This window comes from Bubalus bubalis, chromosome 9 (genome assembly GCF_019923935.1).
Source record: "Bubalus bubalis isolate 160015118507 breed Murrah chromosome 9, NDDB_SH_1, whole genome shotgun sequence".
Classification (NCBI taxonomy): domain Eukaryota; kingdom Metazoa; phylum Chordata; class Mammalia; order Artiodactyla; family Bovidae; genus Bubalus; species Bubalus bubalis.
In genome coordinates, this window is record NC_059165.1 from 96,499,005 (window position 1) to 96,513,166 (window position 14,162).

The 14,162-nt window shown below is 48.0% G+C and overlaps 1 protein-coding gene across 6 annotated transcripts in view; it reads left to right on the forward strand.

Annotated features, from left to right (window-relative positions):
- The window catches only part of DNMT1 (DNA methyltransferase 1), a 61,309-nt gene extending 50,244 nt beyond the window's left edge, over positions 1 to 11,065 (forward strand). For 2 of the 6 annotated variants that reach the window (XM_044948644.1, XM_025293552.2), the window contains exons 35-41: positions 65 to 231; positions 616 to 793; positions 1,500 to 1,695; positions 2,009 to 2,172; positions 2,300 to 2,416; positions 3,190 to 3,280; positions 10,913 to 11,065. In XM_044948644.1, the coding sequence (XP_044804579.1) occupies positions 65 to 231; positions 616 to 793; positions 1,500 to 1,695; positions 2,009 to 2,172; positions 2,300 to 2,416; positions 3,190 to 3,280; positions 10,913 to 11,037 (1,038 nt within the window). In that variant the 3' untranslated portion in view covers positions 11,038 to 11,065. Of the gene's footprint in view, positions 1 to 64; positions 232 to 615; positions 794 to 1,499; positions 1,696 to 2,008; positions 2,173 to 2,299; positions 2,417 to 3,189; positions 3,281 to 3,687; positions 4,046 to 10,912 lie in introns of those variants that run through there. The other 4 variants (XM_025293549.2, XM_025293550.2, XM_025293551.2 and 1 more) reach the window with 2 other exon arrangements.
- The last annotated feature ends 3,097 nt before the right edge of the window (positions 11,066 to 14,162 follow it).

Genomic DNA, 14,162 nt, shown 5'->3' on the forward strand with positions numbered 1-14,162 from the left:
CCAGCCCTTGGACCAGTGAGTCAGGGTGCCCGCTGACTGTGCGTCTCTGGTCCTCCCTGCATAGGCTGGTCAGTATGGCGTGGCCCAGACTCGGAGGCGAGCTATCATCCTGGCCGCAGCTCCTGGGGAGCCACTCCCGCTGTTTCCGGAGCCGTTGCACGTGTTTGCGCCCCGGGCCTGCCAGCTGAGCGTCGTGGTGGACGACAAGAAGTTTGTCAGCAACATCACCAGGTAGGAGCCCTGCCCGCCCGTGGTTGTGGTGCCGGTGAGGCTCGGGGGAGCAGGGTGGTGCTGGGGGACCTCATTGACAAGGCCCGGGCCTGGAGAAGGTGTTAGCGAGGAGCAGTGGTGTGGGGTCCAGCCTGCCCCCAGAACGCTGTGCCCCTCTGGGCTCATCCTGCCCAAGCACCCTGAGTACAGGGCCACAGCCAGAGCCCACACTCTACACAGGGTCTGAGGAGAGTGCTGCCCCGGTGACCTCGGGTAGCCCTTTGACCCCAAGTCGAGGTCCCCTTTTCTGGAGAAGACGGTGCCAGTCGTCGGGGATAGCAGCTGTAACTCAGGTGACAGTAGCTGTGTGTCCCAGAGGTGCCAACCCTCCATGCTTTGCTGCAGGTTGAGCTCGGGTCCCTTCCGAACCATCACCGTGCGGGACACCATGTCCGACCTCCCTGAGATCCGGAACGGGGCCTCGGCACTGGAGATCTCATACAACGGGGAGCCCCAGTCCTGGTTCCAGAGGCAGCTCCGGGGCTCGCAGTACCAGCCCATCCTCAGGGATCATATTTGCAAGGTGACCAGAGCAGACCTCCCTGCAGCTGCCTGTTGGGGACAGAGCTGTGGGTGGAGCCCAGCCTGGGGTGGAGGAGCTGATGTCTGCCCCTCCCCTTCCACTCCTTCTGCTCTTGATCCCTCACCCCTAGACCAGCGTTATCTCAGCCGGCCCCCAGCCTCACCACCTCACCGCCTCCGGCTTCTCCTCTTACTTCCCACCCTCTCACCACCACCACCCTCCCCCGCCACAGTACTTGGTAGTGGGAAGTGTTCATCAGAGCTTATTACTCTGAAGTAATAGGTCTAGGAAGACCTTATACTCTAGGAAGAGTTTACACTCTCCCTAGAACAGGTCTGGAATGGCCACTATTTCCCACCGCTTCTCTCACCACCCCTGTTCTCTGGGAGACCCCAGGGCTCCCCGCCTCTGGCTCCACCTGTGCCACGCCAGCTCCTCCCAAACCCTCCCTGCACTTGCCCGAAGCCGCCCCTTCACCCGTCCTCCCTTACCCCACATCCCCGCTCTGGAGATGTCAGTGCATGTGTATGACTCCAGGCTGTGCACTGGGGTTACTGTCAGTCTCCCCCAGTGAGATACAAGCCCCTGGGGGCTCCTAGTTGCCTCCAGTGTGCCCAGTGCCCACCACGACAGCACCCAGCCCGTATGGCACCTGCTTGGGTGCTCCCTGAACTGGGCGACAGCCGAGCCTGCTGTGCTCCTCCAGGACATGAGCGCCTTGGTGGCCGCCCGCATGCGGCACATCCCCCTGGCCCCGGGCTCAGACTGGCGTGACCTGCCCAACATTGAGGTGCGGCTCTCTGACGGCACCCTGGCCCGGAAGCTGCGGTACAACTACCACGACAAGAAGAACGGCTGCAGCAGCAGCGGCGCCCTCCGTGGGGTCTGCTCCTGTGTGGAAGGTGGGGCACCCCCTCCCCGTGCCCTGGCCTCCCGGTATGGCTTCCTCCTGTTTGGTGCGAAGCCTCTGGCCCCCTTAGGGTCTGTAGCCATGCGGGGGGGCTCAAGGGAAGGGGCACAGTCTCAGGCTCTCTCAGCAGGAGGTGCAGGGGCTCAGGAGCCCAGCGGCCCTGAGCTGGGTGCAGACCCACCAGACCTGGGTGTCCCTGCTCTAAATAAAGGCTGCTGAAAGCAGGGCTTATGGGGAGGCTCCGCCCGGTGGACTGTCCTCACGCCCCGCCCCCACGGCCCCATCACAGCCCTCTCTCCCTGCAGGCAAGCCCTGTGAGCCTGCGGCCCGACAGTTCAACACCCTTATCCCCTGGTGCCTTCCCCACACTGGGAACAGGCACAACCACTGGGCCGGCCTCTACGGGCGTCTCGAGTGGGATGGCTTCTTCAGCACAACCGTCACCAACCCCGAGCCCATGGGCAAGCAGGTAGGTCTGCGGGCCCCTCGGGCCTGGTGGGGACGGACTCGCTGGCCAGGGCCAGCGTGGGCTTCCGGTGGCACGGTCGTAGGTGGTTGCCTCTCTCACCCTCCCCCACCATGCTTCTCGCCCCCAGGGCCGCGTGCTCCACCCTGAGCAGCACCGAGTGGTGAGCGTCAGGGAGTGCGCCCGCTCCCAGGGCTTCCCCGACACCTATCGGCTGTTCGGCAACATCCTGGACAAGCACCGGCAGGTCAGTGGACGGACGCTGAGGCAGGGCCGACCGGCAGCTCCCACCATGCAGGCCCGGCGAGAGGGAGACCAGGGTGGGGTGGGTCCGTGGGGAGCTTGGCTCACACAGTCACTTCTGAGGGGATGCTGAACCCCCACAGCTGGTTGACTGGCTGGCCTCAGTATTCCCAGGAGGGTGGTGGTAAGAAGCGGGTAACCCGCCATCCCTGGGGCCTCGGGTCCTCATGGGTCAGGCGGAATCACTAAGCGTGTGGTTGCTATTGACAGCTGAAGGAGATTTAGCCCAAAGGAAACTTCCAGCACATCACACAAAGCAGGCTGAGCATGTGGTGGTGCAAATTCACTGTTTTGTCACTAAGCATTGAAATGAACCAATATTTCCTCCTGTTCCTCAGAGTACTAGTTTTGGCTCTTAATTAAGGTACATCCAAGTAATGCAGGTGCATGGCTGGGGTTACAGCGAGACCTTCCCATTTCACACCACCCTCACTCCCCTCAACATGCTGTTCTCCCAGAGTATCAACTTTCAGCCAGAAGTAAGACATGGTGGCTTCTGTATCTGGATTCTGAGATTTTCTAAAGCCCTTTAAATCCCCTTTCTCTGGCTGATTCTTGACCCATCAGTGTTTGGGGTGGGAAGAGGGTCCAGTGGAAGGGCTTTGTAGGCCCCTGTGAGCCTGAGGCCAGGGACCCAGTGCCCGGGTCTGAGTGGAGGCTGGTGCTGAATGACTCCGGCCGTGCCAAACCAGGTGTCGCCCTCCTTCCCTCCTGCAGGTGGGTAATGCTGTGCCGCCGCCACTGGCCAAAGCCATCGGCTTGGAGATCAAGCGCTGCATGTTGGCCAAAGCGCGCGAGAGCACCTCAGGTATGGTGGGGGCGGACTCGGCAAGGGTGTGACGTTAGGCTCTGGGACTGGGGCGACTCACCCAGTGGCCTCGCGTCTCTCTCAGGGTTGCTGTGAGACTGAGCAGGCAGGCGGGTGGGTAAGTGGACAGGCACTGGGGCCCGGTTCTGTCCTGTGGCAGAGTCTGGCTTGGCTGGGCCCACCGTGGACCCTAACCCAGGCAGTCTAGAAGCCTTTAGGGGACACCTGAGCAGTACTCAGTCTCTCTGAATGTTGATGCAGAGCTGCCACAGGTACTTACCTGGTCATCCTTTAACATTGACACCTGGGTATTAACATAGCTCCTGATTGATGTACCTGTTGTGCTTGTCTGTTGCTTACTGTAACATACGTTCCCTGCAGTGACTCTCCCTTTTATTTCCCTTCAGCTAAAATCAAGGAGGAGGCTGCCAAGGACTAGTTCTCTCCTCCTATCACCCATGTTTCTGCCACCAGAGATCCCCAACGTGCACTGATATTGTTGTATTTTTCACATGTCAATCAGTCAGTTCAGATGTGTCGTATGCGGTGTTTGTGGCCTTGGCTGACATGAAGCTCTTCAGTGAGATTTGCCTATTGGCTAATTTGACTTAGTGATCAAACTGTGCAGTACTTTGTCCATTCTGGATTTTAAAAGTTTTTTATTACGCATTATATAAAATTTACCACTGTATGAAGTGGAAATAAGACTTTATGTAGTTTTTATATGTTGTAATATTTCTTCAAATAAATCTCTCCTATAAATCACCCTGGGTGGCGACTCACAATTTACGAGGGACTTCTGGCTGCCTCTCCACTGAGGCTGGATGAGAGTGGGGTCTTTAGTGCCGAGTGTGACCCCACAGAGGTATTGGTCTGAAGTTAGATCACTCCATGTGTATTCGGGGTAGAGATTGTGACTCGGTGCTGGCCAATAACATGCAAGTAGAACTTGCTGGTGGTGTTTTTAGGAAAGCCTTTTATTTATTTATTTTTTGGCTACACTGTGAAGCATGCAGGGTCTTAATTCGCCAACCAGAAATCGAACCTGCATTGGGAGCATGGAGTCTTAACCACTGGACCACTCGGGAAGTCCCCAGGAAGCCTTAGTTGGCCTTCCTCGTGGCCTTGAATCTCTTTGGTCTGGAGTGGGCTGTGATGCCTGGCAGCATAGCAACTGTCTTGTGACCACGAGGCCAGAAGCCCCACACAACAGATGGTGGCACAAGAAGAGAAGCATCGCTTGGAGCCCTGGCCTGCCACCCCCAGACAGACCCTGTATTTACTTAAGAATCTGTTAGGTGGACTTCCCATGTTTTCAGCCTGACTCAATGCTACTGAATTCTAAGAGGAACAAACCTTTTCTTTGGCTCATCTTTGGGAAAGACCTGTATAAAATGACAATGAAGCAGAAGCAGACAAACATGTGTCACTCACCAGCACAAACCCCAGAGGGCCACTGTTAAGATGTCGAGTAGCACCTGCCCCACCTCTATGTATTCAGGAGGGTACTCAGTGGCGCCTCTACTGGAACATGCCATGCAAGTCACAGGTGCCTTAATCACAAGACTAAAGGACTAGAGAGCGTTCAAAAGTAAAATCCATTCAGCTCCTTCATAACTAATCGGGCTTCCCTGGTGGCTCAGTCACTAAAGAATCTGCCTGCCAATGCAGGAGGCTCAGGTTTGATCCCTGGGTGAGGAAGATCCCCTCAAGAAGGAAATAGCAACCCACTCTGGTGTTCTTGCGTGGAGAATCCCCATGGACAGAAGGGCCTGGTAGACTACAGTCCATGGGGTTGCAAGAGTCGGACACAACTTCACGACTTAGCAACTAATCTACCACATAGTAAGTAATTAAATGTTTCATCTTCCTGCTGTTGTAAACGGCACCATGCTGAGCATCCTTGGATGGACTCGTCCATTGTGTCACAAAGGTCCGTCTAAGTCAAAGCTATGGTTTTTTCCAGTAGTCATATAGCTGTGAGAGTTGGACCATAAAGAAGGCTGAGCGCCAAAGAATTGATGCTTTCGAACTATCGTTCTGGAGAAGACTTAAGAGCCCCTGGGACTGCAAGGACATCAAGCCAGTCAATCCTAAAGGAAATCAACCCTGAGTATGTATTGGAAGGATTGATGCTGAAGCTGAAGCTCCAATACTTTGGCCACTTGATGTGAAGAGGCCAACTCATTAGAAAAGACCCTGATGGTGGGAAAGATTGAAGGCAGGAGGAAAAAGGGACGCCAGGACGAGATGGTTGGATGGCATCACTGACTCAATGGACATGTGTTTGAGCAAGCTCCGGGAGACAGTGAAGGACAGGGAAGCCTGGCATGCTGTAATCCATGGGGTCACAGTCAGAAATGACTTAACGACTGATAATCTAATTCTGTCAAAAATCGTGACAGATTTGAGGGGTTTTAAGCCTTTTTTCGTGTTTGTGTACAGTTCAATGACATTCAAAACAATCACTCTGTTGTAGAACCATCACCACTATGTATTTCCAGAACATTTTTTTATCATCCCAAACAAACTTTATAACCACTAAATAATACCCCCTCATTCCCCATCTCCCCCTGCCCAGCCCCTGGTAACCTCTACCCTAGACTTTCTGAGTTTCCCCATTCTGGGCATCTCATATAAATGGGATCGTAGTTAGCCTTCTGCGTCTGACTTCTTTCACCCAGCAGAAGGCTCTCTAGGTTCCTCCGTGTTGTAGCGCTGGTCGGAACTTCCTTTTTAAGGGTGAATAACATTCCCTCGTATGTATATACATTTTGTCCGTCAGTCTGTCAATGGACATTGCGCTGCTTCCACCTTGTGGCTATTGTGAATAATGCTGGAGTAAACACTGATGTACAAGTATCTCTCTGAGGTCCCGCTTTCAAGTCTCTGGAGTATATACCTTGGAACAGAATTGTTGGATCACAGGCTACTTCTATGTTTAACTTGTTGAGGAACCAGCAAAAACTTTTTTATAGCAACTGTACCATTTTACATTTGTGCTAGCAATACACAGATGTTCAAATCTCTTTATGTCTTTGCCCACACTTGTTACTTTTTGTTTCATAAATGCCATCCTAGTAGTGTCTCACTGTGGTTTTTACTGGTTTCAGGTTTATGGTGTGTGTGTGTGTACATGTTCATTTTAATTTTTTAAAATTGTGAAATACATATGATGTAATTTTCCACCGTAACCATTTTTAAGTGTGCAGTTTAACGGCACTAAGTAATGTCACACTGCAATTACATCAGTACCATCCATCTCTAGAACTCTCTTCATCTTGTGAAACTGAAACTCTGTCCCCATTAAACACCAATTCTGAAGGCTGGGGGAAGGATGGATTGGGAGTCTGGGGTCAGCAGATGCAAATGATCATATATAGGATGGATAAACAAGGTCCTACTATGTAGCACAGGGAACTATATTCAAAAGCCTGTGATAAACTACAGTGGAAAAGAATATGAAAAAGAATATATACATGTATAATTGACTCAGTTTACTGTACAATAGAAATTAACAATACTGTAAATCAACTACACCTCATGTCTTTTGTTTGTTTTGGTTTTTTGGCCATGCCCTGTGGCTTGCAGAATCTTTTCTTAAATTTTAATTTTTATTGTAGTATTGTGAAAGTTGCTTAGTCGTGTCCAACTCTTTGCAACCCCGTAGACTCTAGCCTGCCAGGCTCCTCTGTCCATGGGATTCTCCGGGCCAGAATAGTGGAGTGGGTTCCCTTCTCCATGGGATCTTCCCAAACAAGGGATTCAACCCAGGTCTCCCGCATTGCAGGCAGATTTTTTATCATCTGAGACACCAGGGAAGCCCAAGAAAACTCAAGTGGGTTGGTAGCTTATCCCTTCTCCAGGAGATCTTCCCAACCCAGGGGTTGAACCCCCGTGTCTTGTGTCTCCTGCATTGGTAGATGGGCTCTTTACCAGTAGCACCTCCTGGGAGGCCCGTAGGTCACCACAGAACATTGAATAGTTCCCTGTGCTGTACAGTAGGCTGTTGTTAGTTATGTTATGTACAGTAATGTATATATGTCAATTCCAGTCTCCCATTTCAGCCCACCCACTTCTCCCCTTGCTATTCGTAAGTTATCCTCTATATCTGTATCTCTATTTCTGCTCAACAAATAAATTCATCTGTACCATTTTTCTAGATTCCACATAGAAACATTATGTACAATATTTATTTTTCTCTTTCTGACTTACTTCACTCTGTATGACAGTCTCTAGGTCCATCCACATCTCTGCAAAGAGCACTATTTCATTCCTTTTATGGCTGAGTAATATTCCATTGCATATATGTACCACATCTTTATTCCTCTTGATGGACATTTAGGTTTCTTCCATGTCCTGGCTGTTGTAAATAGTGTTGCATTGAACATTATGGTGCATGTATCTTTTTGAGTTATGTTTCTCTCCGGGTGTATGCCCATGACAGCTTGCAGAATTTTAGTTTCCTGACCAGGGACTGAATAAACCTGGGCCCTCGGCAGTGAGAGCCCAGAGTCCTAACCACTGGACCACCAGGGAATTCCCAGAAGCTCCTTCCCTTTTAAAACTGAATAATATTCCACTGTATGGATGGACCACATTTTGTTCATTCATTCATCCATCGATGGACACTAGGGTTGCTTCCACCTTCAGTCTAGTGTGAATCATGCTGCTATGAATGTGGATGTACAAACATCTGTTCAAGGCCATAGTTTCATTTCCTTTCTGTATATACCCAGAAGTGCTGGGTCATATTTCTATTCTGTAGTCATTCTATTTCTACATTTTTGAGGACCCATCATACTGTTTTCCACAACAGCCAAGTTGTGTTTTTGTTTTTTATTTTTTGACTTCACCCCACGGCATGTGGGATCCTAATTCCCTGATCAGGGATTGAACCCACATCCCCTGCATTGAAAGATGGAGTCTTAACCACTGGACCGCTGGGGAAGTCCAGATTGTTTTGTTTTTAATGAAATACTTATTCAAAGCACAGATGAAGACTCTGTCTTTCCCGCCTGCTACTTCCTCAGACACAACCATGATGAAAGTGTTGCTGTGTTTCCTTCCTGTCTAGGTTTTTCCACCGTTACCACATGTTCCTAAACTCAGTTATTTTCTGCATCTTTAAAAAACATTAGGTTCATCTATTCTATGCGTATCTATCGGCAACCTGTTTTTCTCAAGCACATTTGCAATTTTCAAACAAAAGCAAGCTATAGAAAAAAAGACGACACTGAATCCCACAATGGCCAAAACGAATGGTCAGTACTTGTTTCCCCTTTTTGTGTCACAAGGAAGCTTTTCTAACACCCCATCATCGCCACAATGACCACGATCACACACGTATGTACTGTGTCCACACTGACATGCAATCATTTGCAACTACTAATTGAAAACTAAGACAAACAATCACACAACCACTGATCTACCACTGACTATTCCAGCACCGGTACCAGTGCTGGGCAAGCATGCAGCAGTCACAGACCAAGATCATCCCCAACTGTCTCAAGAACAAAGTGAGCAGGCAAACCACCAAGAATGAGGGGATTTTAAAAAGCAAGACATACTACAATCAAAATAAAGCAGAGAACTTGGGGACTTCTCTGGTGGTCCAGTACCTAAGACTCCACGCTCCCAATGCAGGGGGCCTGGGTTTGATCCCTGGTCAGGGAACTAGATCCTGCATGCTGCAGCTCGAGATCCCACATGCCACAACAAAGATAGAAAATTCCACTTGGCCAAATACGTAATTGTTTTTTAAACAATGAATTGGGATGGTCTGACTCTGATCCTTAATTTGTTCCTTTCCAGATTTTATTATTAAAATGCACACATGTTGTATGTGCAGCTGGACTTTTTTCTAAAGATCTGGCTCTTTTTTTTTTTTCCAAGGATAGCTGGACTTTCTACTTGTGTATTTGCCTATGTCAATAACTGCCCAGATCAAGATGCAGAAAATTCCGTTCACCTGCCTGGCACTGCAAGCTGGTTCCATCTCCATTAAGAGATGATCACAGATGATTTGTTACTATGGATTAGTTTCTCCTGTTAGAGAATTTCACACCAGTAGAATGATATGCTGTCTATTCATTTGTCTGCGACATGCATCTGTGTCACTGTATCAGTCATTTGCTTCCCTTTATTGCTACGTGGTACTCCATTGTAGAGATGGAACAGTTTTTCCATGCTCTGCTGATGGATTTTTGAATTCTGTTATGGCCACAAACTTTGTCTCCCACAAAGTTCATATGTTGAATAACCCCCAGTACCTCAGAATGTGAATATATTTGAGGATAGAATCTTAAAAAAAATTTTTTTAGGATAAATAAAATGAGGTCATTAGGGTGGGCCCTAAGCCAACAGGCCTGGTGTCCTTATAAGGACCATGTGAAGATGCAGGGAGAAGACAGCCATCCACAAGCCAGGGAGATAGGACTCAAAAGGACATTTTGATCTCAGACTCCCAGCCTCCAGAACTGTGAGAAAATAAATTTTCATTGTTTATAAGCTGTTCAGTCTGGTATTTTGTTATGGCAGAAACAAATTCAAATGATTCCCAATTTGGGCCATTGTGAATAAATCTGCTGTGAATGTTCATGTGCATGTCCTAATATGACCTTTTGTGGATGTGTGTTTCTGGTGCTTTTGAAGAATACCAAGAAGTGGAATTCCACCTGTGAGCACCAGTGAGTCCCTTGAAACTGCTGCCAAATTTCCAAGTGGGAGCGGTGCCACACCCTGAGTGTCCACACTCCCCTCCTCACGCCCTCTGTAGTGTTCCTTCCACTCTTGTCTTTTTTTTTTTTAATTATTTTTATTTTGGGCTGCACTGGGTCTTCACTACTGCGTTCAGGCTTTTCTCTAGTTGTGGCGAGCAGGGGGCTCCTCACTGCAGTGGCTTCTCACGTGGGGCACAGGCTCCAGGCATGTGAGGGCTTCAGCAGTTGCGGCTCCCAAGCTCCAGGTGCGCAGGCTCAGTAGGAGCACAGGAGTTTAGTGTTCCACGGCATGTGGGATCTTCCCAGACCAGGGATCAAACCCCTGTCCCTTGCATTGGCAGGCAGATTCTTTCCCACTGGACCACCAGGGAAGTCCTGCTCTTATCTTGGCTGCTGTTCTGTGGAGTCTCTGGATGTGGAAAGAATGTTGGTGTGTGATAAAGGACCAAAAGAATGGCTCAGGGACTTCTTTTCCACCCAACCTTGGACTCCGGCTTCTCTGCACTGTCCCATGCTTCCCTTGGCCCCCTTTTATTATCCCTTAGAAAATACCTGATTTGGAAAAAAAAAAAAAAAATACATGTTCAGCGTTTAAGAAAAAGTTTTCCAGGGACTTCCCTGGCAGTCCAGTGGTTAAAATTCTGTGCTTCCACTGAAGCGGGTGCAGGTTCAATTCTTAATCAGGGAACTAAGGTCTCACATGATGTATGGTGTAGCCACCAGATAAATAAATAAATAGAGAACTAAAAATAAAATTGTATTCCATACAGAAAGAATACTGCGATGGAAGTACAAGCAAACCTCAGAGAGGCTGCAGGTTTAGTTGTAAACCACTGCAGTAAAGCAAATATCGAAATTAATGGATAAAGAAAATATGAGTCACAATTTTTTTTTTTGTTTTGTTTTCTAGGGCATATAAAAGTCATGTTTGGGGGATTCCTTGATGGCTTAGTGGTAAAGAATCTGCCTGCCAATGCAGGAGACACGGATTCAATCCCTGATCCAGGAAGATCCCACATGCTGCAGAGCAACTAAGCCCGTGTGCCACAACAATTAAGTTTGTGCCCTAGAGCCTGGGGGCCGCAACTACTGAAGCCATGGAGCCCGAGAGCTTGTACTCCGCAACAGGAGAAGCCGCTGCAATAAGAAGCTTGGGCACTGCAACTAGGGAGTAATCCCTGCTCTCCACAACTAGAGAAAAGCCCAAGCAGCAACAAAGACAAAAAGAAATACTTTTTAAAAATAAATAAGACTCATGTTTGGACTTCCTGGCGGTCCAGTGGTTAAGGGTCTGCCTGCCAGTGCAGGGAAGTGAAGTGAAAGTCACTCACTCATGTCTGACTCTTTGAGACTCCAATACAGTCCATGGAGTTCTCCAGGCCAGAATACTGGACTGGGTCGCCTTGCCCTTCTCCAGGGGATCTTCCCAACCCAGGGACTGAACCCAGGTCTCCCACATTGCAGACGGATTCTTTACCAGCTGAGCCACAAGGGAAGACCGCCAGTGCAGAGAACAGGGGTTCAATCCCTGGTCCAAGAAGATTCCACATGCCGTGGGGCAACTAAGCCTGTGGGCCACCACTACTGAGCCTGTGCTCTAAAGATCCTGCTGTGCATCAGGGGAAGCCACCACAGGAGAAACCCCTTTGGCCGCAACTAGAGAAAGCCCTCACAGTAATGAAGACCCAGCGCAGCCCAAAGTAAATAAAATAATTTTTTAAAGTCATGTTTACACTATGTGTATACGTGTGTATGTGCTCAGTGGCGTCCAGCTCTTTGTGACCCTGTGGACTGTAGCCCACTAGGCTCCTCTGTCCATGGCATCCTACAGGCAAGAATACTGGAGTGGGTTGCTGTTTTCTTCTCCAGGGAATCTTCCCAACTCAGGGATCAAACCCACAGCTCTTACATCTCTTGCGTTGGCAGCTGGATTCTTTACCACAAGCGCCACCTGGGAAGCCCTACGTAGTCTATTTAAAGTGCACAATAGTATTATGTCTAGAAAAAAAAAACTTTTAATTTAATACTACTTTACTGCTAAAAATGCTGAATAAACATCATCTGACCATGCAGGGTTCCCACCAAACTTCAATTGGTAGGAAATCTATCAAGTGCAATGAAACAAACTATGCCTATAAAGATGAGGCCAAATCGAAACACCCAGAAGCATCAGTGTTTAGTGGTTAAGGTCCTTCTGGGTAGCCAGAAATGGGCACAGTTTTCTCTAATAGGGGTGAAGCTTGTTGGGCAGTATTTAGCTAATCCCTTAGTCATGACAGTTCTGCTGTTTTCAATTCCAACCCTTTAAACCACATTGGACGCCTTCTTATAGCCAGTTTTGTGCACTTGGATGCATATTTCTTTAGGCCCCTTCTAGAAGAGGACATGCAAATTTGTGAATATGAAAAACATGTTAAAAGGACTTCCCTGGTGGTCCATGGCTAAGACTTCAAGTTACCAATGCAGGGGGTGGGGGACGGGGCCGGTTCGATCCCTGGTCAGGGAACCAGACCCCACATGCGGCAACTAAAAGTTTGCATGCTGCAACTAAAGATCCCGCATGCAACTAAGACACCCTGCAGCCAAGTAAGGAAATACAAAAAAAAAGATTTTAAAAACATTTTGTATATACATCTCGCATATGTAACATAGGGTGTGTGCTATATATTAACATGAAAAATATAATTTTATAGTTTATGTATGTTTATATTTAAACCAAAAAAAATCAGATGGTAAAAATTTTAAGTAAAACAGCAGTTTAAAAATAAGCTTCTCTTTCCCGATGGCTTCCTCTCAAAGCATTCTCTCAGCAACAGTTTGATAATTCTGTTCCTAAAATAGCTTGAATGTATCTACATATCTATCTACGATTATTAAAGATGTACAAAAATTGGTTCCTATAGCATTTGCCATTTTATACCTTGCTTCATCTTCTTTTCTTGGATGTATTTTTAACATGAACTCAAGTAGATCTACTTCCTTAAGGACTGAATAGCATTTAATAGATTACAGCATAGCATGTCTTTTTTTCTTTTAATATTTATTTATTTGGCTACACCAGGTCTTAGTTGCAGCATGCCAGATCTTCCCTGACCAGGGATCAAACCCAGGCCCCCTGCATCGGGAGCTCTGAGTCTTAGCCACTGGACCACCAGGGAAGTCCCAGCAGCATAACACGTCTTAATCTATTTAACCAGCTGCTGTAAATGGACAGATAGGAATTTCCAGTTTTTGCTATCATGAACAGTACTGCTCGGATAGCTTGTTCTCACATCTTTACATACATTCCCAGGTTTTTCTCACAGGTTGAATTGTCAACTGATTCAAAGGAAAACACGTATGTGTATTTAAGTTTTAGTAGATATCATCAATATGCCATCTGAAGAGTTTGCATAATCTCACTAACAAAGTACGGGAGTGTCTTTTTCTCTGTATCTTTGCTACCATTGAGTAATATCAAATTTTTACAGTTTTGCCCAACTGCAACTTTCATTGTTTGGATTTTGCATTTCTTGAAGTAAACTTGAGTGAGTTTGCACAAATGTTTCTTGACCTTTTGTACAAACTTTATAATAGATTCATCTGTTGTCAGACTGCCCTCTTTTTTTTTTTTTTGGTGGTGCCTCACAGCTTGTAGTCCTAGTTTCCCGACCAGGAGTTGAACCCGTGACCCCTACAATAGAAGTCTGAAGTCCTGACCACTGATTGTTACTGTTGTTCAGTTGCTAAGTCTTGTCCAACTCTTTGTAACCCCATGGACTGCAGCACGCCAAGCTTCCCTGTCCTTCACTATCTCTCAGAGTTTGCTCAAATTCATGTCTACTGAGTCAGTGATGCTATCTAACCATCTCATCCTCTGCTGCCCTCTGGACCACCAGGAATTCCCAACCACCCTCTTTATTTACTTATTTTCCCAGCCTCCTTCCTGGTCTCCTGCTAGTTTATTCCTTTCCACCCTATCCTCTACAGGCTTCTAGAATAATCTTTCTCACAAGAAAATCTGGTCACATTGGGTCACCATTCAGAACATGTCAGTGCCTTACCACCACACCCCACAGCCTGCAGGATAGAGAGCCTATGCTGGGAATTCCCTGGTGGTCCAGTGGCTAAAACTCTGTGCCCAAGATACAGGGGGGCTGGGTTTGATCCCTGGTCAGGGA